At 40.4% G+C, this 27566-nt stretch overlaps 1 protein-coding gene across 1 annotated transcript in view; it reads left to right on the top strand.

The window, feature by feature from the left end:
* Positions 1-27566, top strand: part of DNA2 (DNA replication helicase/nuclease 2) — a 51690-nt gene that overhangs the window by 8937 nt on the left and 15187 nt on the right. Inside the window, exons 5-14 of the mRNA XM_066348587.1 lie at positions 1271-1402; positions 4985-5204; positions 12934-13051; positions 14236-14401; positions 16095-16289; positions 19828-20058; positions 23497-23613; positions 23692-23801; positions 24445-24559; positions 25842-26061. Coding sequence (XP_066204684.1) covers positions 1271-1402; positions 4985-5204; positions 12934-13051; positions 14236-14401; positions 16095-16289; positions 19828-20058; positions 23497-23613; positions 23692-23801; positions 24445-24559; positions 25842-26061 — 1624 coding nt within the window. The remainder of the gene's footprint in view (positions 1-1270; positions 1403-4984; positions 5205-12933; positions 13052-14235; positions 14402-16094; positions 16290-19827; positions 20059-23496; positions 23614-23691; positions 23802-24444; positions 24560-25841; positions 26062-27566) is intronic.

Below are 27566 nucleotides of genomic sequence, written 5' to 3'. Positions count from 1 at the left end.
TTACAGAGACAGTGAGTCAGAGAGAGGGATAGACAGGGACAGACAGACAGGAACGGAGAGAGATGAGAAGCATCAATCATTAGTTTTTCATTGCGCATTGCAACACCTTAGTTGTTCATTGATTACTTTCTCATATGTGCCTTGACCACGGGCCTTCAGCAGACTGAGTAACCCCTTGCTGGAGCCAGCGACCTTGGGTTCAAGCTGGTGGGCTTTTGCTCAAACCAGATGAGCTCAAGCTGGCGACCTCGGGGTCTTGAACCTGGGTCCTCTGCATCCCAGTCCGACGCTCTATCCACTGCGCCACCGCCTGGTCAGGCTACTTTTAAGTTTTAAAACAAATAAAAAATAAAATTGCACAAATAGGAACTGTTTGGGTAAAAATATCTAAATTTTTGTACATGTGTGAAACAACCTCAGATAGTATGGAAAACTTTTTGCTTTACTTTTTGTTTTTTGTGACAGAGACAGAGAGAGGGACAGGGACAGACAGGAAGGGAGAGATGAGAACATCAATTCTTCGTTGTGGCACCCCAGTTGTTCATTGATTGCTTTCTCATATGTGCCTTGACTGGGGGGCTACAGCAGACCGAGTAGTCCCTGTGCGCAAACCAGATGAGCTTGCACTCAAGCCAGCGACCTAGGGGTTTCAAACCTGGGTCTTCCACGTCCCAGTCCGACACTCAATCCACTGTGCCACCGTCTTGTCAGGCTTTTGCCTTACCTTTAGCAACAGTGTGACATACTGAAAATTGCATGGTTTTGGGAGTCAGATCTCATTTGAAATTTCAGATTTGCCAGTTTGATGACTAAAGAAGTTACTTAAAGATTTTTATAAGTATGCCTGACCTGTGGTGGAGCAGTGGATAAAGCGTCAACCTGGAATGCAGAGATCACTGGTTCAAACCCCCAGGCTTTCCTGGTCAAGGCACAGATGAGAAGCAACAACTATGAGTTGATGCTTCCTGCTCCTCCATTCTCCCTTTCTCTCTGTCTCTTCTCTCTCTAAAATTAATAAACAAAGTCTTTAGAGGAAAAAAAGATTCTTAAAAAGTGATAATACCTATTTTGCATTTTGTAACAATGGAAATAGTGTATGTAAACCGATAAGTTGTCATTGGCGTTTTATGAATGACTGACTACCTGCACAAGGTTTGGCACGTTTTACTTTCTGTTTCATCCTTGACTCCGATTGCAGTCCATCTTTTGTATTTTCTATTATTTAGCTATTTTCATATCCAAGCTTTAAATTTAATTTTTTACTTTATAGGTACCGCTTAAATTTGAAACAAGATGAAGTAAAACAGGAAGTAGAAGAGTATCTTCCTTCATTTTCTAAATGGGCTGCAGATTTCATGCATAAATATACTCCAGCTGACTACCCGCAGATGCAGCTCTCTTTGTAAGAAACTCCTTTTGTTTATACGGTGTTACATGTTTAGACTAGGACTCTGTTCTGTATTTTGAATTAAAGTCTGTTAAAAGTTGAGTTATAACTAGCTCTTTTGCTTGCTTTATAAATTACAGCCCTGAGTATTTTTCCAGAACAAAATATAATCTAATGAATAGAAAATTCTATTTGCATTATAATATAATCTTCTTTTATTTCTTTTCTGATTTGTGTGTGTGTGACAGAGACGGTAGAAGACAGATAGGGACAGGAAGGGAGAGAGATGAGAAGCATCAATTCTTCACTGTGGCTCCTTAGTCTCCTTAGTTCATTGTTTGCTTTCTCATATGTGCCTTGACCTGGGACTGGGTGGGGGGTGCTGCAGCAGAGCGAGTGACCCCTGGCTCAAACCAGTGACCTTGGGCTCAAGCCAGCGACCTTGGGCTTCAAGCCAGCGACCTTTGGGCTCAAGCCAGCGACCATGCGGTCATGTTTATGATCCCATGCTCAAGCCAGCACCCCTGTGCTTAAGCCGGCGACCTTGGGGTTTCGCACCTTGTTCCTCTGCATCCCAGTCCGACGCTTTATGCAGTGTGACACCGCCTGGTCAGGCATAATATAATCTTCTAATTTTATATGTATTAGTTATTTTTAAATAATAAATATTTGGGGGAATCATAATTTCATATATGGACTGTCTCATATGTTGATTATGGATTTGTGCTAGATAGTACTATGTTTTGCCATTTAGTGTTTTTTGGCATTTGGTTGGTTTTTTACTTTTTTTCCTTCAAGTAGCATTGATATTAATATACAGATAACTTTTTTGTTTTTCATTATTCATTAAATATTTATTGAGTGCCTAATATGTGCCAAGTAATGCTTTAGGTGCTATGATTACAGTAGCAGGAAAAAGAGCCAGTGGCTTCATGGAGCTTCTCTGCAGCTGAAGAAGTAAAGGGCCGTGAGACAGACTGTAGTAAAGGCAGTATGAAACAATGGGGAGGGTGAAAAGGAATGAAGACTCATGGGACATGTAAGGAATTTCCATATTATGGTCCTGTAAGGTGTCTATAAGGTGACATTGGGCCACAGTCTGAAGGAAGTGAAGTAACTTGTAGCAGTCTCCAGGAAGAGCAGTCAGGCACATGCCTGTGGCTGACTCATGCCTGCCAGTGTAGCTGGAGCAGAGTGAGGTGGGAGAGGGAGCAGAAGTAGCTCTCCTGGGTCCTAAAGCCATGTTTGGACTTTGGCTCTGATTAGATGAGAAGTCACTGGAGCTTTTGCACAGAAGATTTTGATCTCATAACTTTTTTTTTTTTTTTTTTATAAAGGTGACACATACAGGAAGGGAAAGAGATGAGAAGCATCAACTCATTGTTGTGGCACTTTAGTTGTTCATTGATTGCTTCTCATACATGCCTTGATGGCGAGGAAGAGGGGGTTCCAGCAGAGCCAGTGACCGCTTGCGACTGTGGGCTCAAGCTAGTGGCTTTGGGACTCAAGCCAGCAACCATGGGGTCATGTCTATGATCCCGTGCTAAGCCGGCCACCTTAGGTTTCCGAACCTGGGTCCTCAGCATCCCAGGCTGTCGCTCTATCCATTGTGCAACTGCCTGGTCAGACACATTATTTCTTGGGGAATGAATTTTATTTGCAATGTTAAAAGTTTTATTACCTCTATTCTGTCAAGTATACATGTGATATTTTATAAGTAATATGGTTTGCTTTATTTCACATAAGCATTTTTGAAAATATGATCAGATAACATTTGGTGGGAGAAAACATTAATACTTAAAAAATTTTATGTAAGTTGTGACTTCCCTGAATTCCTCTACTGTCTTTTTCAAAGATTGTGGAAATATGTGCCTAGAGATGATATTTGAAGCATCTTGAAATAGTTTTTTAAAAAATTACTGAAGGTAGCATTCTTTTTCTTAGAAAATATTTTTATTGTTAAGAAATAACTCTGATTTGCCTGACCAGTTGGTGGTACAGTGTATAGAGCATTGGACTGGGACACAGAGGACCCAGGTTCGAAACCCTGAGGTTGTGGCTTGAGCAAGGGTCACTGGCTTGAGCGCGGGGTCACTGGCTTGAGCATGAGATCCAGACATGACCCCAAGATTGCTGGCTTGAGCCTAAGGTCGCTTGCTTGAGCAAGGGGTCACTTGCTGTGCTGTAGCCCCACAATCAAGGCACATCTGAGAAAGCAATCAATGACAATTCAGGTGCCACAATGAAGAATTGATGCTTCTCATCTCTCTCCCTTCCTGTCTGTCTGTCCCTCTCTGTCCCTCTTTCTGACTCTCTCTCTGTCTCTGTCAAAAAAAAAAAACAACACAAAAAAAACCTCATTTAAACAACATGAAGCTTGACCAGGTGGTACTGCAGTAAATAGAACATCGGCCTGGAATGGTGAGGACACAGGTTCAAACCCTGAAGTCACCTGGCTTGAGCCTGGGCTTGAGTTGAGCATAGGGTCGCCAGCTTGAGCGTGGTATCATTATTATGTCCCCGTAGTTTCTGACTTGAGCCCAAAGGTCACTGGCTTGAAGCCCAAGGTCACTGGCTCAGCTGGAGCCCCCCGGTTAAGGCACATATGAGAAAGCAATCATTGAACAACTAAGGTGCTGCAATGAAGAATTGATACTTCTCATCTCTCCCTTCCTTTTGGTCTGTCCTTGTCTGTCCTTCCCTCCCTCTCTCTCTCTCACTAAAATAAATAAACAAACAACATGAAAACCATGTCAAGTAAATTGTGTTTTATAACAGGCAGAATTATTCTACTTTATAAATCTTGATTTCTATGTGATATAGTTTACAAAAGTTAGCTCTTATCTGACTTTCCTTGTGCAGAATAACTTACTACTCTGAAAATGAGTAAATCTTAGATAAGAAATGTATAAAAGGCTTTAAAAGTTATTTTCATCTCTCCCAGAATTGTCACAGGGCTGTAGAGATGAAGTGTTGGACAATCAAATTTCACACAGCATAGATGAGGGGGAAAGACAGCTAATTCTTACCCAAGTCAATGTGGTGTTTCGTGAAGGAATGCATCCCTTGCTACCTAGGGTGCAGCCACATGCAAACAGTTATATATTAACCTGTGTAATAATTGTAGATCAGAATATTCAGGTTGGTATAGTGGCTTCAGCAGTCCAAGTAGTTATCCTTGCAGTAATCAAGGCCTGAGGAAGTTAAAGGCCCAAGTTAGGAAGATTGTGATAGCAAGGAGCTGAAAGGGACAGATAAAAACTAAGAAAATATAAATTACACAAGTTAGAGCCTATAGAACAGTGGTTCTCAAACTTTAGTGTGCAGCAGAATTGCTTAGGAGAGTTTGTTAAACAAAGTGCTGAGCCTTACGCATTAATATTTCTGAGTGAGTAGGTCTAGAGTGGTGCTTGAAAATTTGTATTTATCACAAGTTCCTGGATGGTGCTGATGCTGCCACTTTGAGAATCACTGTTGTAAAGGAATATAGACTTTCCCAGCCCCACATTTTCTGTGTGCAAAGGAAAGTCAATGGAAGCAGATGAGAAATGAGCTAAGTGTTTTAATTAAGTGTTTTTGTGTTTTATTTTGTTTTAGGCCAAGTGATGGTCGTAACAATAATGCAACATGTAAAATTGAAGTTGTAAAATCACTGGATATTGAAGAAAGCATTTGGTCCCCTAGGTTTGGATTAAAAGGAAAAATTGATGTTACAGTTGGTGTGAAAATACATCGAGGATGTAAAACGAAATATAAAATAATGCCATTGGAACTTAAAACAGGCAAAGAATCAAATTCTATTGAACACCGTAGTCAGGTATATATATATATATATCTTAATAAGAAAATTGAATGTTTATTGATTTAAAACTGTAGTTTGTTTTATATATTTTAGTTCAATTCAGATAACGTTTGAATTTCATATCGTACTTTTCAATTTGTGATACATCCTGAGTACTCAAATTATTTTGTAAATATATACATGGTACAGCAGAAACTTTTGTCCAACAAAGAAACACAGCAGCTGAACTTGTAAGCCAATGTTGCCAAGTTTCTGTCGCCAAACTACCAATCTAAACAGATGCTCCAAAAATAAAAGAACTTGTTGGTCATTTAAGTTGGGGAAACCAAGTTATATTTGTAGATATAACGATGCACATTAGCCTAATAAAGTTTCTAAGAAGTGTTATAGCAGTATGATTTGTTTTAGCTATGTTTAACACAATGTTTCCTAACCTACACAGGATACTATTTAGGAAACATCAGTGTAAGTTCATTCTTTTATTCCCTATCATTAATTTGGATATATTGATTGTTATCTGAAATGAAATGTAGAACCGTCTTACCATAATGTTAAATTCAAGTGTTTTGTGGGTTTTTTTAAAGATTTTATTTATTGATTTTACAGAGAGAGGGTGGCTAGAAATATCAATTCCTAGTTGCTTCACTTCGGTCATTCATTCCCTTGACTGGGCAAGGCCAGGGTTTCAAACGGGCGACCTCAGCGTTCCATGTCGATAAACACTGTGTCACAACAGGCCAGGCAAATTCAGGATTTTAAAATCATTCTTTTTTTCTCTGTAGTAAACTTAACAATCTTCTGTTGTCCTTCAAAATTATATGAAATTCATATTAATTATATGACTTAAAGTAATTAACATAAAGTTCTATTTTGTTTTCTAATTATTTCCATTCCTTCTGCCCATCTTCGAATTGGCAATCGGTAGTATGTTCTAGATGCTTTTAAGTAGCAAAGATAAAACTAAAAGAAAGTTATATTACTGTATTTTTTAATGGTATAATATGTAGTAATGGAATAACAAATAACTTAACATTTTGTAATATAAGTTAAAATTGCACCTGGCCTGTGGTGGCTCAGTGGATAGAGCATGGACCTGGAATGCTGAGGTTGCTGGTTCAAAACCCTGGGCTTGCCTGGTCGAGGCACATGCAACAAGCAAGCAATGAACAACTAAAGTGAAGCAACTATAATTCTTGCTCCCCCAAACCCTCTCTCCTTTCTGTAAAATCAATAAATAAAATCTTTAAAAAAACTTTTTTAGCCTGACCGGGCAATGGCGCAGTGGATAGAATGTTGGACTGGGATGCTGAGGACCCAGGTTCAAGACCCTGAGGTTACCAGCTTGAGCACGGGCTCATCTGGTTTGAGCAAAAGCTCACCAGCTTGAACCCAAGGTCACTGGCTCGAGCAAGCGGTTACTCGGTTTGCTGTAGCCCCATGGTCAAAGCACATTATGAGAAAGTAATCAATGAACAACTAAGGTGTCACAACGAAAAACTGATGATTGATACTTCTCATCTCTCTTCGTTCCTGTCTATCTGTTCCTATCTGTCCTTCTCTCTGACTCTCTCTGTTCCTGTAAAAAAACAAAACAAAAAAACCCAAAACTTTTAAAATTGCTTTGCACTTGGAATTCACTTATTCAGCAAATTTCATATAAAATGAGGTTCAAGTTCAAAATAATTGTATAATGAGGGATTAAAGAGGCATCTTTCCCTTTTTTAATTAAATTTATTGGGGTGACATTGGTTAATAACATTATATAAGGTTCAAGTATATAGTTCTCTAACACATCATCTGTCCATTGTATTGTATGCTCACCACCCAAAGTCCAGTCTCCCTCCAGCACCAGGCATTGACCCCCTTTACTATCTTCATCCTCCCCTCATCTCCCTTCCTCTCTGGTAAACATCATACTGTTGTTCTTTCACCATACTGTTGAGATTTTCTCTTATTAAAATATTCTTGCCTGGGCCCTGGCCGGTTGGCTCAGCGGTAGAGCGTCGGCCTGGTGTGCGGGGGACCCGGGTTCGATTCCCGGCCAGGGCACACAGGAGAAGCGCCCATCTGCTTCTCCACCCCTCCCCCTCTCCTTCCTCTCTCTTCCCCTCCCGCAGCGAGGCTCCATTGGAGCAAAGATGGCCCCGGCGCTGGGGATGGCTCCTTGACCTCTGCCCCAGGCGCTAGAGTGGCTCTAGTTGCAGCAGAGCGACGCCCCGGAGGGGCAGAGTGTTGCCCCTGGTGGGTGTGCCGGGTGGATCCCGGTCGGGCGCATGCGGGAGTCTGTCTGACATTAAAATCTAAATTAAAATTATAAAAAAAAATAATAAATTCTTGCCTGACCTGCAGTGGTGCAGTGGGTAAAAGCATCGACCTGGAACACTGAGGTCACCGGTTCGAAACCTCGGGCTTTCCTAGTCAAGGCACATATGGGAGTTGATGCTTTCTGCTCCCCCCTCCCTTCTCTCTCTCTCTCTGTCTCTCTCTCTCTCTCTCTGTCTCCTCTCTCTAAAATGAATAAATAAAATCTAAAAATAAATAAATAAAAATAATTAAAATATTCTTGCCATTCTTTCTCTTTTTTTTAGAGAGAGAAAGAGGATAGGGGGGCCGTCAGGAAGGGAGAGAAATGAGAAGCACCAGCTCATAATTGGGGTACCATAGCTGTTCATTGATTGCTTTCTCATATGTGCCTTGACTGGGGGTGCCAACCAAGCCAGCGACAGCTTGCTCAAGCTGGCAATCTACGGCTTCAAGCCAGCAACCTTTGGGCTCAAGCCTGTGATCTCGTGCTCAAGCTGGTGAGCTCACATTCAAGCCGGCGAACTCGGGGATTCAAACCTGGGTCCTCAGCGTCTCAGGCCTACTCTCTATCCACTGTGCCACCTCCCACCACCACCTGGTCAGGCTTTCTTGCCATTCTTAATTGTGTATTAAACACTAGAAGCCTCATGAAAGCTCTTGCATTTGGGAATGAAAAAGTAACTTCATTGTTTTTTATCTATTATTAGGTTTTACAGATTCTGGAGACAAGGGAGAAAATAGGCTTTCCCTATTAGAAGACATGAATTTTTCACTTTGACAATGCAGAAATGACTGAAATTATGAACTAAAGACTTGGCTAGATTAAATAGGAAGAAAGATAATGCCAAAATAGAAGAAAAGCTATTTTTGAGGTCAAAGATTTAAAAAAATGTGTTCTGTGTACATGAGACTGAACATTACAAAAAAATTTTTTTTAAGGACAAATTTGAATGAAATCACTTTTGAATGCTAAAAGGAAGAGAAATATGAAAAAACATTTTGGTGTCTAAAGTGGTCTAGATTTTCATTTTATTTATTCATTTTAGAGAGGAGAGAGAGACAGGGGGGAGGAGCTGGAAGCATCAACTCCCATATGTGCCTTGACCAGGCAAGCCCAGGGTTTTGAACCAGCAACCTCAGCATTTCCAGGTCGACGCTTTATCCACTGCGCCACCACAGGTCAGGCTAAAGTAGTCTAGATTTAAAGAGCTTTCTTTTTGCCTGAACAGGCAGTGGTGCAATAGAATGTCTGACTGGCATGCAGATGACCCAGGTTTACCTCAAGGTCGCTGGTGTGAGCGAGGGCTCACCAGCTGGTGCTCGGGATCACTGGCTTGAATGTGGGATCGTACGCATGACCGGGTGGTTGCTGGCTTGAGCCTAAAGGTCACTGGCTTGAAGCCCAAGGTCGCTGGCTTGAGCAAGGGGTCACTTGCTCTGCTATAGCCAGCCCCCCCCCCCCCCCCAAGGCAGATATGAGAAAGCAGTCAGTGAACAACTAAGGAGCCACAATGAAGAATTGATGCTTCTCATCTCTCTCCCTTCCTGCCTGTCCCTATCTGTCCCTCTCTATGTCACACACAAAAAAACCATTCTTTTTAAGATTGTTGCTCTAATTTGTAGTGCCTGCCTTCAAGGCAAAGACCATTACTATATTTAATGTTGTTCAATTAGAACTTTTTTTTTTTTAATTTTTTTTATTTATTTATTTTTTACAGAGACAGAGAGTGAGTCAGAGAGAGGGATAGACAGGGACAGACAGACAGGAAGGGAGAGAGATGAGAAGCATCAATCATCAGTTCTTCATTGCGCGTTGCATCACCTTAGTTGTTCATTGATTGCTTTCTCATATGTGCCTTGACCACGGGCCTTCAGCAGACCGAGTAGCCCCTTGCTGGAGCCAGCGACCTTGGGTTCAAGCTGGTGGGCTTTTGCTCAAACTAGATGAGACTGTGCTCAAGCTGGCGACCTCGGGGTCTCGAACCTGGGTCCTCTGCATCCCAGTCCAATGCTCTATTCACTGCGCCACCGCTTGGTCAGGCTCAATTAGAACTTTTATCTTTGTAAGAAGAGAAGTTGCAAGAAGAACTTTTGAGAATAAAATAATATAAAAAAGAATAGTATTTCTTGTATTAAAAAAAAAACTGAGTAGAGCCTGGTCAAAAATATTGGAGTTTATATTGCATATTCATTGTGAAAAAACCAAGGAGACATTTAAAAATAATTATAATAATTCATTGAATTTTATAGGTATTGGGGATGAGGAAAGACAGATTTCTGCTCTTAGAAAATTTGAACTTTTTACTTTGATAATACAGAAAAAGCTTACATTATAAACTAACTTCAGTTAGGGAAGATCTTTATTTTATAAATGTTATATTCTAAAAGTTAATCTCTTAAGTCAGTTATTCATTATTTAAAATACATTTTCTAAAGGAAAAATATTATATGGAGCTGTGATCCCTAAGACAGCTCACCAAAACTTAACTGGTAATGTAGTTGACTTATAATAATATTGTAAAATTTCAGCCCAACTTCCTTTCATCACGTATTCATTTCATTTCTGGCATTTTCCCCTTCTAATAAGTTCCAGGAGCAGAGTTCTTTGTACCTCTTCCTTTCGCCTCAGTTCCCATTGAGGGAAAAACCCTAACAAGAAAGGGCTTTTAATTTTGGACGACTTCTTTGGTCCACAGCCTAAAGGTGCTACCCTGTCATTTATGAGTTCACTTTACTTTTTTTTTTTTTTTTTTAATTTTTATTTATTTATTTTTTTGTGGCAGAGACAGAGAGAGTCAGAGAGAGGGACAGACAGACAGGAAGGGAGAGAGATGAGAAACGTCAATTCTTCGTTACAGCTCCTTAGTTGTTCATTGATTGATTTCTTACATGTGCCTTGACCAGGGGGCTACAGCAGACCAAGCGACCCCTTGCTCGAGCCAGCGACCTTGGGCTCAAGCTGGTGAGCCCTGCTCAAACCAGATGAGCCTGCGCTCAAGTTGGCAACCTCAGGGTCTTGAACTTGGGTCCTCCACATCCCAGTCCGATGCTCTATCCACTGTGCCACCACCTGGTCAGGCGAGTTCACTTTACTTTTAAAAGAGTTTTTTGGCCTGACCAGTGGGTGGCGCAGTGGATAGTGTTGGACTGGGACGCAGAGGACCTGGGTTCGAATCCCTGAGCTCACCAGCTTGAGCGCAGGGTTGCTGGCTTGGGCATGGGATCATAGACATGACCCCACTGACTTGAGCCCAAAGGTCGCTGGCTTGAAGCCCAACATTGCTGGCTTCAAGAGGTTACTCGCTCTGCTGGAGCCCCCTCAACCCTCTCTGTCAAAGCACATAAGAGAAAACAATCAGTGAACAGCTAAGGTGCCCCAAGGAAGAATTGATGCTTATCCTTTCTCTCCCTTCCTTCCTGTCTCAGTCCCTGTCTGTCTCACTAAAAAAAAAAAAAAAGTTTTTGGTATATATGCTGTATCAGAGAACACAGTATGAGCCCTCTCAAAACATGCTTCATAGGTTCAAATGTTGAAGCAGCAGCCCTTCATAAGAATCTTATGTTTACAGATGAACTTAGGATATCAAGTTAAAATATGAAACTTTTCTGTGATTATTTCCTAAGACTAAATGTTTCCACATTTTACTTTGTAAACATATGAGATTACTCTAAGTATTTTTATAAATGTCCTTGAACATTGAGGTATCTGCGATTGTGTTTTTTTTTTTTTTACAAAATTTGTATATTGGGATTTCTTTTATAATTTTATTATGCTTGCTAATTGCACAAACAGCATGATATGTGGCTGGAGCAAAAGAACAAAACTCAACAAAATTTAATTTTGGGTTTTTTTTTTGTATTTTTCTGAAGCTGGAAATGGGGAGAGACAGTCAGACAGACTCCCGCATGCACCCGACCGGGATCCACCCGGCACGCCCACCAGGGGGCAACGCTCTGCCCACCAGGGGGCGATGCTCTGCCCATCCGGGCGTCGCTCTGTCGCGACCAGAGCCACTCTAGCGCCTGGGGCAGAGGCCAAGGAGCCATCCCCAGCGCTCGGGCCATCTTTGCTCCAGTGGAGCCTTGGCTGCGGGAGGGGAAGAGAGAGACAGAGAGGAAGGAGGGTGGGGGGTGGAGAAGCAAATGGGCGCTTCTCTTATGTGCCCTGGCCGGGAATCGAACCCGGGTCCCCCTCACGCCAGGCCGACGCTCTACCGCTGAGCCAACCGGCCAGGGCTAATTTTTGTTTTTTGTAAACTTGTCTTTTACACTTAGTGATAAGTTTGTAGATATAGATATAATTAATATTTATGCTACAAATAGTACTTTTTGCCTTTTATAAATTAATCATATTTTAAATATAGCTAAGCAAACCTAGAATATCATTATAATTGGACATTGTCTTTTGGTGTGTTAATTATGATGACTGGTCTTGGTATGTTGGAATTTTATGACTTAAATACTGAGCCTTCATAAATCATTTAATATTTTAATATTGGAGATTGCATGGAAAACAAATTACTTGTTGTTATATTGAATATGACCAACTAAATGATTTGGTCTTACTGCTAAGGTGTTCTCATGGAGCTATTTGTACCTTGTCTTAGTTTCTCTGAGGAGTAACACATCAATCTAAGTAGTCCGTGGTGGCCCAGCTCTGGAAAAAACAGTAAACTGTAGAGTTTGTTTGGTTTAGTTGTCACAGTATTATGAAATAAATAATATGTATTTTATGCCTGACCAGAACATAAAGCATAGGCCTGGGATGCTGAGGACACAGGTTCAAAACCCTGAGTTTGCCGGCTTGAGTGCTGGCTCATTGGGTTTGAGCGTGGGCTCATCTGGCTTGAGTGCGGGCTCACCAGCTTGAACGCGGGGTCACTGGCTTGAGTGTGAGATCATACACACGACCCCATGGTTGCTGGAAGGCAAATGTACGAAAGCAATCAGTAAACAACTAAGGTGCTGCAAGGGAGAATTGATACTTCTCACCTCTTTCCCTTCCTGTCTGTCTGTCTCTATATGTCTCTCTCTCTGTCTCTGTTTCTCTCGCTAAAAATAAATAAATAATAATAATATGTATTTTAGTGTTTAGTTTACTTAAACAGAAAAAGTAGTGCCTAAAAACTGTTAGCTTCAAAATGTAAAACATAGTTTGGCTAATTTCTCTCTTTAATTTATTGGAAACCTATTTATTTACTAAGAAAAATTTGAAATATTTCTTTTTTGTCTGTGTACTACTGAGATGCACTAAATGATGTTTTGTAGAAATTAAATATTTGAATTTATTGTTACCTTTACTAATTTGGCTCATGTTGTTTTCAAAATGGAAATAGTTTAATTGACCTTTTGATATTTAAATCAGAGTTTGTGTTGAGTGCGCATGTATGAGAAAGCAGGAAGTAAAGTTTATTTGACAAAATGTGCTATGTTTTCACAGCTTGTCCTGTACACACTGCTTAGTCAGGAGAGGAGAGCTGACCCAGAGGCCGGCCTGCTCCTGTACCTCAGGTCAGGCCAGATGTACCCTGTGCCTGCCAACCATCTTGATAAAAGAGGTGGAGCTGTTTCTTCTCAAGTTTACTTCTCCAGGTTTTGTTTATTTGTTTTCCTTCAACTGTTGGCGATACATACAGGCATACCGTGGAGGTACTGCAGGTTTGGTTCCAGACCATCGCCATAAAGCGAATATTGCAGTAAAGCGAACCACAGAAATTCTTTGGTTTCTTAGTACATATAAAGGTTATGTTTACATGATCCTATAGTCTGTTAACTGTGCATTAATAGCATTGTGTCTAATAAAACAATGTATGATATTTACCTTAATTTAAAATATTAGTAAAAATGTTAGACATGTGAGTCATAATATTTTGCTGGTAGAGGGTCTTACCTTCAACTTGTTAGAAACACAATATCTGTGAAGTGCAGTAAAAGCAAAACAAAAAGCAAGCTGTGCCTGTATTTATAACTGACAGTTGCTCAGTGTACTTGCTAGGCCTATGTACAGGTTGTAATTTCTAGTTGTGGTATTATTAAAAATCATTTTAACAATATACAATATAGTTGAAAACATTAACCTTTTAAAATTTTGTCATACAAAACTTAAAACTTCTTTTCCTATACTCTGGATTCTGTATTTAATCCTTAGAATTCAGCTAGTAAAACACCAAATTCACAATATGTACTAGTTATGAGATATATGATTTTTATTTTAAGTGAGAGGAGGAGAGATAGACTCCTACATGCACTTTGACCGGGATCCACCTGGTAACGCCCGTCTGAGGCTGATGCTCAAATCAGCTGAGCCATTCTCAGTGCCTGAAGCCAACACTTTGACCAGCGAGGAGCTGTCGTCTCACTTGGGGCTGATGCTCAAACCAGTCGAGCCACTGGCTTCGAGAGAAGAGAGAGAGAAGAGGGAGAGGGAGGGAAAGAGAAGCAGAAGCAGATGGTCGCTTATCAGGTGTGCCCTGACTGGGTATTGAACTCAGGACATCCATACACTGGGCCGACACTCTAGCCACTGAGCCAACCAGCCAGGGCCCATGAGTGTTGAATTTATCAAGTGAACAAAAATTGGAGGGATTATATCAAGATGTTAGCATAGTTATTCTAGTGTAGTAGGAAATATGAATGTTGTCCTTTACTTTTCTTTTTGTTTTTAAATCTGAAAGTTTTACTTTCAGATATAATAAACTTTTGTTAATTCTTAAAAGACACTCACCCTTTTTTCCCCCCATAGAATTATTAAAACTAAGAAATCAGATGGCATTCTCTTTGCTTCACCGTATTAGCAAATCTGCTACTGGAAAGGAGAAAACAAAGCTTGCTCCTTTGCCACAAATAATTGAGGAACAGCAAACCTGTAAATATTGTTCACAAGTGGGCAACTGTGCTCTTTATAGCAGGTAAGTGTGCTTTCAATTCAAAATGATTTAACTTTGGCTGGTCTGGCATTGATTTCATTTAAGTAATTATTTTTCTGTGTGTATTTCTAAAATGAAGGGACTAGGAAAAAAATTAGTTTGTATTTTATAAGAAGCCTGTTTCCTTGGGGGAATAGTAGAATGCTTTTTAGACTTTGGTAAGGGAAGATGTAGTATTGGCTGTGGCCAGATGACTCCGTTGATAAAGTGTCATCCTGGCATGTGGAGGTCGCAGGTTTGATCCTTGGTAAGGGCACGAACAAGAAGCAATCAGTGAGTGCATGACTAAGTGGAATGAGTTGAGTTTTCTTTCTCGCGATTTCTTTTTCTCTCCTCCACCCCCTTCTGCTTTCTCCCTACCTCTTTTCTTCCCTTCCTCCCCTTCCTCTCTTAAATCAGTGGAAAAAAGTTTTTAAAAAAACAAAAAAAAGATCTAGTATTCAGTACAGGCATTTTGAATACAATACAACTTAAATGGCATTTCAAGAAATCTTTTACTTCTTAGTTGCCATTTTTATTTCGGGTCTTTTGTAGTTAAAAATAGGAAAATGTTTTTTTCCAGACACACAGTTTATTATGATCTAGTGGACTTGCCTCATTTATTTAAGTCTATTTTATTACAATTGGGAAGTTTTAATGCTATCTTATAAACATAGGCCAGTGAAAGTTTTGAAGGACACAAAAAAGTAGATGTAAATACAGACTAGGAAACAAGATTAAATCAGAACCAAAATTTTAATTCAGCCTGAAAATTCACAGAAAGGATGTTTTCTTTTTTTTAAGATTTTTATTTATTTATTTAGAGAGGAGAGAGAAAAAAACGGGGGGAAGAGCAGGAAGCATCAACTCTCATATGTGCCTTGACTAGGCAAGCCCAGGGTTTTGAACCGGCGATCTCAGTGTTCCACATCAACCCTGAAAGGACTTTTAAAACTATTGTATCAAAAGATCTCTCTCTTTTAAAAAAATTTTTATTGATTTTAGAGAGAGAGGAAGGGGAGAGAGAGAGACAGACTGAAACATCAATCTGTTCCTCTATGTGCCCTGACCAGGATTGAACCAGTAACCTCTCCTCTTCCAGATGATGCTCTGACCAGCTGAGCTATCCCACCAGGGCTCAGAGGATCTCTTAATGGCAGAGGACTGTGAACCATGCAGACTCTGGCCTATCGTATAAGCACCGTTTTTGAAATCTTCTGTTGTATTCTCAATATTTTGTAGGCTATCCTATGTTGTATTTGTTTCTATATAAAAATTTTAAAATTAAGCAAAATTGATATTCCAGATTCCAGATCATTCTTCCAGTTTTTATGTTGACTTTCTTATGGCACAGAACTGGATGTACAAGTATTGTCACTTTGAGAAATGTAGTGTACAAAAAGCCAAAACTCGCTTACCTATAGTGATGAAGACTAGAGTGCACTAGATTTAAGTAGTTGTTAGGGAAGTAGTCATTGAAGGCAAAATAATGCAATATTGGGTTTCTCAAGCATTTTGTTTTGTAAAAAGCCATTTGGCTTGTTATATATTAAAATGACTTTTAAAGAAAATTTGGGGCAGTGGTTGTAAGTTATGATAATAATCCTATATATATGCTTATTTTAGAAATACCTCATTTCATAGCCAGCCAGTGGAATATTTTATACACATGTCTGTCTTGGAACTTTATCTTTAGAGCAATCGAAGAACAAATGGATGACAGTTCAATCCCGGTTGCCATGCTGCCCAGAATAAACGAGGAGACCCGGCATCTCAAGCTCACACACTTAGAGTATTTCAGCCGTTGGTGTCTAATGTTAACTCTGGAGTCACAATCAAAGGATAATAAAAAGAATTATCAAAATATATGGTTGATGCCTTCTTCAGAAATGTAAGTGGTACATTTAAAACAGTGAAAATTCAATAATTTGGATTAGCTAGTGGGATGTCATTTGGAATTCATGACTAATACACGTTGTGTACCATGTTAAAGACGTGTAGTTTCATATATTCATGTTAACTCTGGATGGCTGTCAATGAATTTTTTCTAAGTAGAGCACTATTTTTAGCTATTTTCAGTAGGATAAATATGCCTCAAGAAATCTTGTTTTAAAAAGTACTAGTAAGTCCTTTTCATCAGTGAAAAAAGTATAAACTTGAGTATATCGTAATGTGAATGGTAGTGTATTGGTAGAGTGCAAATTAAATTTTACTTAATACTTTAAACACTAGTATTTGGAAAATTTATACTTTTAGTATTTTTTGGATTTGTTTTATAGTCTTCATTTATTTATTACAAAATACAGGATGGGGCAAAGTAGGTTTTCAATTGTTCTAATGGAAAATAATACAATAAATACAAAACTAAACTGTTTTGCTTACTAACAACTGTAAACCTGCTTTTGCCCCAGTCTGTATTTTGAGAAAACCTACAATGTTATTAACTCACAGGCACATGAGGAAAAAAAAGTTGACACCTTTCAAGAAGAATGCTTAATATTGTCTATAGTAATATTTTAAACTTTTTTTAATGTATTTAATTTTGTTTTAAAGATTTCATTTATTGATTTTAGAAGAGAGAGAGAGAGAAGGGGAGAGGAGCAGGAAGCATCAATTTGTAGTAGTTGCTTCTCGTTTGTTCCTTGACCAAGCAAGTCCGGGGTTTGGAACTGGTGACCTCAGTGTTCCAAGTTGATGTTTTATACACTGTGCCACCACAGTTCAGGCTCTTTTTTTTTAAATTAATATTTTAGAGAGAGAGGAAGGGTGAGAAAAAGAAAGAGGAGAGAAAGAGACAGAAACATCATCTGGGGATTGAACCGGCAATCTCTGCACATCTGGATTATGCACTAACCAACAGAGCTATACAGCCAGGGCAAATGTATTTAAATAAATAATTTATTTGATACAGATTTAAATTTTCTAAAATTGGTTAATCTTGTATTTTGTGAGATCCATCTTTTTACAAGTTACTTATGAAGTTCAATTCTGTATATCATTTCAAAGTTTTTTTCTTTTTTTTTAAGCAAGAGAGAGAGGGAAAAGGAGAGATGGGGATATACAGGAAGGAAGGGAGAGAGATGAGAAGCATCAAGTCTTCATTGTGGCACCTTAGTTGTTCATTGATAGCTTTCTCATATATGTCTTGACTGGGGGTGGGGTGGGGTCATGGTGGGGCGTTTCAGCAGACAAGTGAACCCTTGCTCGGGCCAGTGACCTTGGGCTTCAAGCTAGTGACCTTTGGGCTCAAGTCAGCAACCACGCGGTCATGTCTGTGATCCCATGTTCAAGCCAGTGATCCTGCGCTCAAGCTAGCAACCTCTGGTTTTCTAACCTGGGTTCTCTGCATCCCAGTCTGATACTCTACCTCCTGGTCATGCCAAAGTATTTTTCTTTATGTAATATTTGCTTTTCATCAATTTGTTTCTTTCCAGAATGAGTATTTATAATTTTGTGACTTTAGAGATAATTGGCTGCCTGACCAGGCGGTGGCGCAGTGGATAGAGCGTTGGACTGGGATGCGGAAGACCCAGGTTCGAAACTCTGAGGTCGCCAGCTTGAGCGTGGGCTTATCTGGTTTGAGCAAAATCTCACCAGCTCGAGCCCAAGGTCGCTGGCTCGAGCAAGGGGTTACTTGGTCTGCTGAAGGCCCGCAGTCAAGGCACATATGAGAAAGCAATCAATGAACAACTAAGGTGTTGCAACGAAAAACTGATGATTGATGCTTCTCATCTCTCTCTGTTCTTGTCTGTCTGTCCCTTTCTGTCCCTCTCTCTGACTCTCTCTCTGTCTCTGTAAAAAAAGGGAAAAAGGAAAAAAAAAGAAATTGGCTGATTTTTTTTTTAATTCAGTGAGAGGAAGGGAGGTAGAGACAGACTCTTGCATGAGCCCAACTGGGATTCACTGGCTAGCCCACTAGGGGATGATGCTGTGCCATCTGGGGCATTGCTCTGTTGCAACTGGAGCCTTTTTTTTTTTAGCGCCTGAGGCGGAGGCCATGGAGCCACCCTCAGTGCCCAAGGCCAACTTGCTTCAATCGAGCCATGGGAACAGGAGAGGAGGAGAAGAGAGAGAGAGAGAGACAGAGAGAAGAGAAAGGGAAAGGGGTAGAGAAGCAAATGAGTGCTTCTCCTGTGTGCCCTGGTTGAGAATTGAACCCGGGACTTCCACACGCCGGGCCGACGCTCTACCACTGAGCCAACCAGCCAGGGCAGATGATTATTTTTTTTTTCTTTGCTTTTTTTTTTGTGACAGACAGAGATAGGGAGAGGGACAGATAGGGACAGACAGACCAGAAGGGAGAGAGATAAGAAGCATCAATTCTTCATTTCAGCACCTTAGTTTCTCATCGATTGCTTTCTCATATGTGCCTTGACTGGGGGGCTACAGCTGACCAAATGACCCCTTTCGCACACCAGCAACCTTGGGCTCAAGCTGGTGAGCCTTGCTCAAACCAGATGAGCCTGCACTCAAGCTGGTGACCTCGGGGTTTCGAACCTGGGTCCTACACATCCCTGTCTGGCACTCTCTCCACTGTGCCACCACCTAGTCAGGCTGATTATTATTATTTTTTAATTTTTTAAACAAATCTTTTATATTTTTTAGACTTTATTGATTTATTTTTAGAGGAGGAGAGAGAGAGAGTTAGAGAAGGAAGAAGAGAGAGAAAGAGAGGAGAGAAGTTGGAAGCATCGACTCATAGTAGTGCTTCCTGTATGTGCCCTGACTGGGCAAGCTCAGGGATTCAAACAGGCGACCTCAGCGTTCCAGATTAATGTTTTATCCACTGCGCCACCACAGGACAGGCTGATTATTTTCTTAATACTAGATTTTACCACAGGAAACATTATAAGTAGTTATCTATGGACTACATAAGTACAGTGCTATGTGCAGTGTACATGCCAACAAGCTTCTGAAGTTGTATAGTGTTTAGTAGGATCTGAGAGATTGTAAATGCTTATTAACATTTACTTCTTAGAAGTAGTGGGATTATCAGTTTGCTTGCAATGAATTTAAGAATAGTAATTATAAATCTCTATAAACACTGGCAAAATAGGTTAGTATTTTCTTTATCTTAGGTTTAGGAACAGGTTATTACAGTTTGTCTTTTGTCATGTTAAGTTATGCACAGGAAGTAGGTGTGGCAAAGGACCAAAATGCTGACTCACATGTTGCTCAGATCTCAGCCTGTGGTTGCAACAGGGGTGGCTCTAGCACTTGTCAAAAGGCCTATTAATGATATTATTTTTAAGCTAAAAGAATGTTTCCTTAGCATTTAAAAATTTTAAGTGTGGATTGATGAATATGTAAAAATGACAGACTCAATATTAGTATTAGAGTTTCCAGGGGTCCGCTGAAGAAGGAAGTGTGGAATACTGCAAAATACAGTATTATGTGATGTAAATGGAAGCTTTTTCTCTATTCCGTAGGGAGCAGAGTGGCAACTGCATTGGAAACCTGATTAGAACAGAACATGTAAAGACAGTTTGTGATGGACAATATTTACATAATTTCCAACGGAAAAATGGGACCATGCCTATCACAAATCTAATGGCAGGTGACAGAATTATTTTAAGTGGAGAAGAAAGAACACTATTTGCTTTGTCCAGGGGATATGTGAAAGAGATTAACATGATGACAGTCACCTGTTTATTAGACAGGTAATGAAATGCTTCCTTTTTGGGGAGAGGGGTAACTCACAAACCATATAGTTCATCCATTTAAAGTGTACAGTTCAGTAGATTTTAGTATATCTGGAGAGTTTTGCCCATCATCAGAATCAATTTTCAAACGTTTTCATCACCCCAAAAAGAAACCTTGTGCTTTTAGCAGTTATTCCTCCAGCCCTAGACAATCACCAGCTTCCTTTCTGTCTGAGATTTACCTGTCCTGAACATTTTATGTGAATGAGAACATACAAGTATGTGGTCTTTTGTGCCTGGCTTTTTTCACTTAGCCTACTGTTTTTGTCTGTTTTTTAGTGCTTTTGAGATTCTTTTTCATGTAGCAGAGTTTCAGTACTTCATTTCTTCTTTAAAATTGAAGTGAAATCACATAATGTAAAATTGACCACTGATATTTTTTCTTTGTTTTAGAAAGAGAGAAAGAGACAGGAAGGGAGATGAGAAGCATCAACTCATAATGTAGTTGCTTCACTTTAGTGTTCATTGATTACTTCTCACACATCCTTGACCATGGGGCTCCAGCCAAACCAGTGTCCCCTTACTCAAGTCAGGGACCTTGGGCCTCAAGCCAGTGACCATGGGGTCATATCAGCGATCCCATGCTCAAGCTGGTGACCCCATGCTCAAGCTGGATGAGCCCACGCTCAAGCTGGTGACCTCAGGATTTCGAATCTGGGTCTCCAGCGTCCCAGGTTGATGCTCTACCCACTGTGCAACCACCTCTTCAGGCCCATTGACTATTTTGAAATGCACAGTTCAGTTGCACTTAGCATATTGACAGTATTGTACAACCATCACCTCTATCTAGTTCCAAAACATTTTCACCACCCTGAAAGAAGACATACCCAATTAAGCAATCACTTTCTACTCTCCCTTCCCTCCAGCCCCTGGCCACAGCGCATCTACTTTCTGTCACTATGGATGTGTCTCTTCTGGATATTTCCTATAAATAAACCATATATGATATATTTTGTCTGGCTTCTTTTACTCAGCATGTTTATGAGGTTCATCCGTGTTTCAGCAATAGTTGGTACCTCATTCATTTTTCTTTGCTATCTCATTTTATGGCTGAATAATATTCTGTTATATAGATAGACCGTATTTTGTTCATTTATTCACCAGCACATTTGAGTTGTTTTCACTTTAGGTGTTATGGCTAGTGTTGCTATAAATATTCACGTACAAATTTTTATATGAGTATATTTTTATTTTCTCTAGTAATATGTCTTAGCTGAATTGCTCGGTCATGTGCTGATTTCTTGTTTGACAGGTTGATGAACTTCCAAACTGCTAAACTTTGTTTAGTGCCTCCCATCCCATAGTGCTAATGTAGATAAAGTCTCACCTAATTCTTACAACTATGTGTATGGTGGGCAGGATAGATATCTTGTGTTAAATATATAACTTATTTCTCCTTCTAACCATTTTGTATACTCACCATTTTGTTCTTCATTTTAAAGGATTTTTTTCATTTATAGTTGTGTAAAATATATTTGTCTCAGTTAAAAGAAAGCAGGTTGATTTAAAGAAAAATATTAAGTAAATAGTAAAATAGTTGTTATAAAATTTTGTGGTAGAGTCTACTATCCATGTTCTTCCAATATCCAAGTGCTATCCTCAGTGCCCTGAGCTGAGGTTATAGAAGGACTTCTTATATAGAAGGATAATAAATTTTGACTTTATTCAGATATATTTGAAGAGTTTTAAAAAGAAGAATGCTAATCAGGTTTGCTTTTTTCTGTGCATACACTGTGGAGAGCACCATTAATTGATGAAGGCAACACTGAGAGCAGAGAAACCAGAAAACTTGTGGTGGCCCGGGCTAGGGGTGAATAAGGGCAGGGCAGGTTTGGCAGAGAGGATGGAGTGACTTTGAGAAGAAATTGGCTGGCATTTGGATGCTGATTGGATATGCAGGTAGAGATGAGAATGAGGATGAGAGGAGAGGGAAGGATCAAGGCAGCAGTGTAGATGCAGGTGCTGTTACCTGTGATCAGGACCACAGAGGGAGAATCAGGTTCAGCAAGTATGAAGAATTGTTCAGTTTTGAATATATTGAGCTTTCATAGCCCAGGTTTTTTGTTTTTTTTTCTTTTCTTTATTTCTCTGAAGCTGGAAACGGGGAGAGACAGTCAGACAGACTCCCGCATGCGCCCGACTGGGATCCACCTGGCACGCCCACCAGGGGGCGACACTCCGCCCCTCCGGGGTGTCGCTCTGCCGCGACCAGAGCCACTCTAGCGCCTGGGGCAGAGGCCAAGGAGCCATCCCCAGCGCCCGGGCCATCCCCGCTCCAATGGAGCCTTGGCTGCCGGAGGGAAGAGAGAGAGGAAGGGGGGGCAAATGGGCGCCTCTCCTATGTGCCCTGGCCGGGAATCAAACCCGGGTCCCCCGCACGCCAGGCCAACGCTCTACCGCTGAGCCAACCGGCCAGGGCCTCATAGCCCAGGTTTTAACCAGATAGAAAGAGCTTACTCCCTGCTGGTCGTCCAAACCTGAAGCTTGGGTGAGCAACCAGGTGGGAGATGAATGTGAGGTCAGGCCTGAAGATGTAGACTTGGGATTTAGAGCCATGTGATGGCACGGGACCTAAGGGAAAATGACAAGAAAAAGAAGTAGAGAGGACCAGGGAGGTGCCATAGGGGACATCAGGGTTTTAGGGATTGCTAGAAGAGTGAGAGAAGGTGTCAGGAAAGAGTCCTGTGCTCCAGGCTGGTAGAAGGAGAGCCATGTGCTCAGGATCCTTTTAGGGATGGTAAGGCCAGAGTAGATTGCAAGGCCAAGTAAATTGTCAATAAATGTTGAAGGTTCCTGATTATTAACTTTTTTGACCTTGGTGCCTTATGCCTGTCTTCCTTTTCCCACCAATTCAGTGCCTTATGCTGTCTTTGCTTGTCAAGTATGGGTTATGGGCTGGTAGCCATTTTAATAGCTATTCTGGCCCATTTACTCTTTTAGCAGACAGCAACGTATTTCTTTTATTTTTATTATTTATTTATTTATTTTAAGGCAAAGAGGGAAGATAGACCCCCGCCTGAGTCCCCCAACATCTCATCTGGGGCCAGTGCTCAAATCAACTGAGCTATCCTCAGTGCCTGAGGCCAACGCTCAGACCAACCAAGCTAACCTCAGTGCCTGAGACCGATGCTCAGCCCAATTTAACTATTCTCAGCGAACTAATCAAGCCACTAGATGTGAGAGGGAAAGAGAGAGAAGGGTGATAGGGAGGGGAAGAGAAGCAGATAGTCACTTCTCCTGTGTGCCCTGATCAGGAATCGAACCTGGACATCTACACGCTGGGCTGACACTCTATCCACTGATCCAACCAGCCAGGGTCAGCAATGTATTTCTTACACAGACAAACTGAATATGGTAAGTGAAAAACATTCACATACATCTGTTTTGCTGTTTTAGGAACTTGTCGGTACTCCCAGAATCAACTTTGTTCAGATTGGACCAGGAAGAAAAAAATTGTGATATAGATACTCCATTAGGAAATCTTTCTAAACTGATGAAAAATACTGGTGCCAGGTTTGTAACAGTGAATGAATCTGAATTTCATCCCACTTTCCTAAGAAATATTACTAAAAGCATTTTTTTTCTTTTCAGCCAGAAACTTCGAGATTTAATCATAGACTTTCGTGAGCCTCAGTTTATACCCTATCTTAGTTCTGTTCTTCCACATGATGCAAAGGACACAGTTGCCTCTATTCTAAAAGGTATGCTATAATCTGCATCTCTGCTCCCATTAATATTTTTTGGTTCTATTTATAATTTAGTCTACATTATAATTTAATATATACAATATTATTTATTTATTTATTTATTTTACACAGAGACAGAGAGAATCAGAGAGAGGGATAGATAGGGACAGACAGACAGGAACGGAGAGAGATGAGAAGCATCAATCATCAGTTTTTCTTTGTGACACCTTAGTTGTTCATTGATTGCTTTCTTATATGTGCCTTGACCGTGGGCCTTCAGCAGACCGAGTAACCCCTTGCTCAAGCCAGTGACCTTGGGTCCAAGATGGTGAGCTTTGCTCAAAGCAGATGAGCCTGCGCTCAAGCTGGCGACCTCGGGGTCTCAAACCTGGGTCGTCTGCATCCCAGTCCGACACTCTATCCACTGCTCCACTGCCTGGTTCGGCACAATATAATTTAATACAAAGTAATTTATATGCAGTTATAGTTTTTAGACAACGTCTCTATGGGAGTAGTTTACATATATTTTTTAACATCACCATGTTTTCTTTGCAAAGATGTATTAAACTTGAATAGAGGCTTCTTTTCTTTTAAAATAGTTCATTTTTTCATAGAAATGTAACACACCTTTTCCTGTTATTTTTAAATTTAAATGTAGGTTTGAATAAGCCTCAGAGGCAAGCAATGAAGAAAGTACTTCTTTCAAAAGACTACACACTCATCGTGGGTATGCCTGGAACAGGAAAGACAACTACAATATGTACTCTTGTAAGGTTATTATTCTTTTGCTTAGAAACTAAGTATGTAAATCAGCTTTTCCTTTGTTCAGAGAATGTGATGTTTGCCTGACCAGGCAGTGGCACAGTGGATAGAGCCTTGGACTGAGACTCAGAGGACCTAGGTTTGAAACCCCGAAGTCGCCGGCTTGAGCGCGGGCTCACCAGTTTGAGCACAGGGATGCTGGCTTGAGCATGGGATCATAGACATGACCCCATGGTCGCTAGCTTGAGCCTAAAGGTTGCTGGCTTGAAGCCCAAGGTTGCTGGCTTGAGCAAGGGGTCACTTGCTCTGCTGTAGTTCCCCTGTCCCCCCATGAAGGTACAAAAGAGAAAGCAATCAATGAACAACTAAGGAATTGGAACAAAGACCTACAACAAAGGATTGATGCTTCTCATCTCTCCCTCCCTGTCTGTTCTGCCTCTGTCACACACACACACACACAAAAAATAATAATAATAATAATAACAACAAATGAGAACTAGAAAAGCTGAATCACAAATATTTGTAATCATGCTATAGATTTCTTACATTTAGGATTGTCTAAAGTCTCCTTTTTAAAATTTTACCTATTAAATTTTAAATTTTATTTTGTTAACATAGATTCAAGTGTCCTACTCAATATAACACCCTCATCCCAACAATGTGCCCCCCATTTAAGGTCTCTTTATGTTGGTGGTATATGTATCATTGTTATGTTTTCCTTTTCTTTAAAAAGTGAAAAATTAGCCTGACCTGTTGTGGTGCAGTGGATAAAGTGTTGACCTGGAATGCTGAGGTCACTGGTTTGAAACCCTGGGTTTGCCTGGTCAAGGCACATGTGGGAATTGATGCTTCCTGCTCCTCCCTCCCTTTCTCTCTCTCTCTCTCTCCCCCATATCTAAAATGAATAAATAAAGTCTTTAAAAAACGATAAATTATATAGAAATGGTAGAAATAGATTTTATTGGATATTTTTTCATATCAGCAAATTTCTGAGTAGTAATTTACTGATTAATCATAATGATGGTAGCAAATATTGATTGATACTTTGTGCCAGGCACCATTCAAAGTGCATATGTATTCAATTTTATTAACATCATTAACGACATAATAATGCCATGTTACTTTCATAAAACATTTTGGAGTTTAAATTTTTAAAAAGTTACTTGGTTCAACTCTTAGATATGCTTCCTGTTAAGTTTTATAATTTTATTTAGAAAAATATAAGCATGTTAAAAATTATCTGGAATTAAAAAGTAATGCTGTTTTTCTTTCTCTTATTCATTATTAGGTAAGAATTCTCTATGCCTGTGGTTTTAGTGTTTTGTTGACCAGTTATACACACTCTGCTGTTGACAATATTCTTTTGAAGTTAGCGAAATTTAAGATAGGATTTTTGCGCTTGGGTCAGACTCAGAAGGTACATCCAGATATCCAGAAATTTACAGAGGAAGAAATTTGCAGATCAAAGTCCATTAAATCCTTAGCTCTTCTAGAAGAACTCTACAATAGTCATGTAAGTACCATACGGTATAATAATGCTCATAATAATTTCTGGAGCCAGAATGACGGGAGAAACAGAACTCTAGGAAATTTAGTTGCATTAACAAAATTTGCACATGATTAATTCATGTAAACCACAAGATCAAGTTACTAATTTATAGTCTGCTGTTTGCTTTGGAGCTGAAATGATGTCTTTGGTTTCTTATTCAGAGATCTCATCTTCTAGTTTAAAATACCTGACCAGGTGGTGGTGCAGTGGATAGAGCATTGGACTGGAACATGGAGGACCCAGGTTCGAAACCTCAAGGTCTCCAGCTTGAGTACGGGCTCATCTGGTTTGAGCAAAGCTCAATAGCTTGGACTCAAGGTCGCTGGCTCAAGCAAGGGGATACTCAGTCTGCTGTAGCCCCACAGTCAAGGCACATATGAGAAAGCAATCAATGAACAACTAAGGTGTCGCAACAAAAAACTAATGATTGATGCTTCTCATCTCTCTCCATTCCTGTCTGTCTGTCCCTATCTATCCCTCTCTCTGACTCTCTCTCTGTCTCTGTAAAAAACAAAACAAAACTATAGTGAACTGTTACAACCAGTATATTGACATTGATGCAGAATAGTTAGTTCCATTACCACATGGATCACTCGTGTTGCACTTTTTTTTTTTTTGTATTTTTCTGAAGCTGGAAACGGGGAGAGACAGTCAGACAGACTCCCGCATGCGCCCGACCAGGATCCACCTGGCACGCCCATCAGGAGGCTACGCTCTGCCCACCAGGGGGCGATGCTCTGCCTCTCCGGGGGGTCGCTCTGCCACAACCAGAGCCACTCTAGCGCCTGGGGCAGAGGCCAGGGAGCCATCCCCAGCGCCCGGGCCATCTTTGCTCCAATGGAGCCTTGGCTGCGGGAGGGGAAGAGAGAGACAGAGAGGAAGGAGGGGGTGGGGGTGGAGAAGCAAATGGGCGCTTCTCCTATGTGCCCTGGCCGGGAATCGAACCCGGGTCCCCCACACGCCAGGCCGACGCTCTACCGCTGAGCCAACCGGCCAGAGCCTCATGTTGCACTTTTATAATCGCGCATTTCTTTCCCATTACACCCCTCCTTTAACCCGTGACAACCACTTACCTGTTCTCCATTTCTATAATTTGGTCATATTTAGAATGTTATATGAATGGAATCAGAATGTATAACCTTTTGGGACTGGTGTTTTTCACTTGCCCAATGCTCTGGAGATTAAGACGTTTGCATATGTCAATTGGTTTTTCCTTTTTTATTGGTAAGCATCGGTCCATTGTATGGATGTACCACAGTTGTTTAACTATTCACCCATTGAAAAACATCTTGATTATTTCCAGTTTTTGGTTATTAGGAGTAAAACTACTACAGACTTTCATGTAAGTTCAGTTCTCTAAGATAAATGCTCGTTCAGGGTGCAATTTTTGGGTTACTACAAAGTTGCATGCTTAGAATTTTAGAGATCTATCATACTATTTTTTAAAGCAGCTGTAACATTTTATATTC

The sequence above is a fragment of the Saccopteryx leptura genome, chromosome 9 (assembly GCF_036850995.1).
Source record: "Saccopteryx leptura isolate mSacLep1 chromosome 9, mSacLep1_pri_phased_curated, whole genome shotgun sequence".
Classification (NCBI taxonomy): domain Eukaryota; kingdom Metazoa; phylum Chordata; class Mammalia; order Chiroptera; family Emballonuridae; genus Saccopteryx; species Saccopteryx leptura.
Note: the sequence above shows the minus strand (reverse complement) of the source record. Positions and strands in the feature narration are given on the sequence as shown.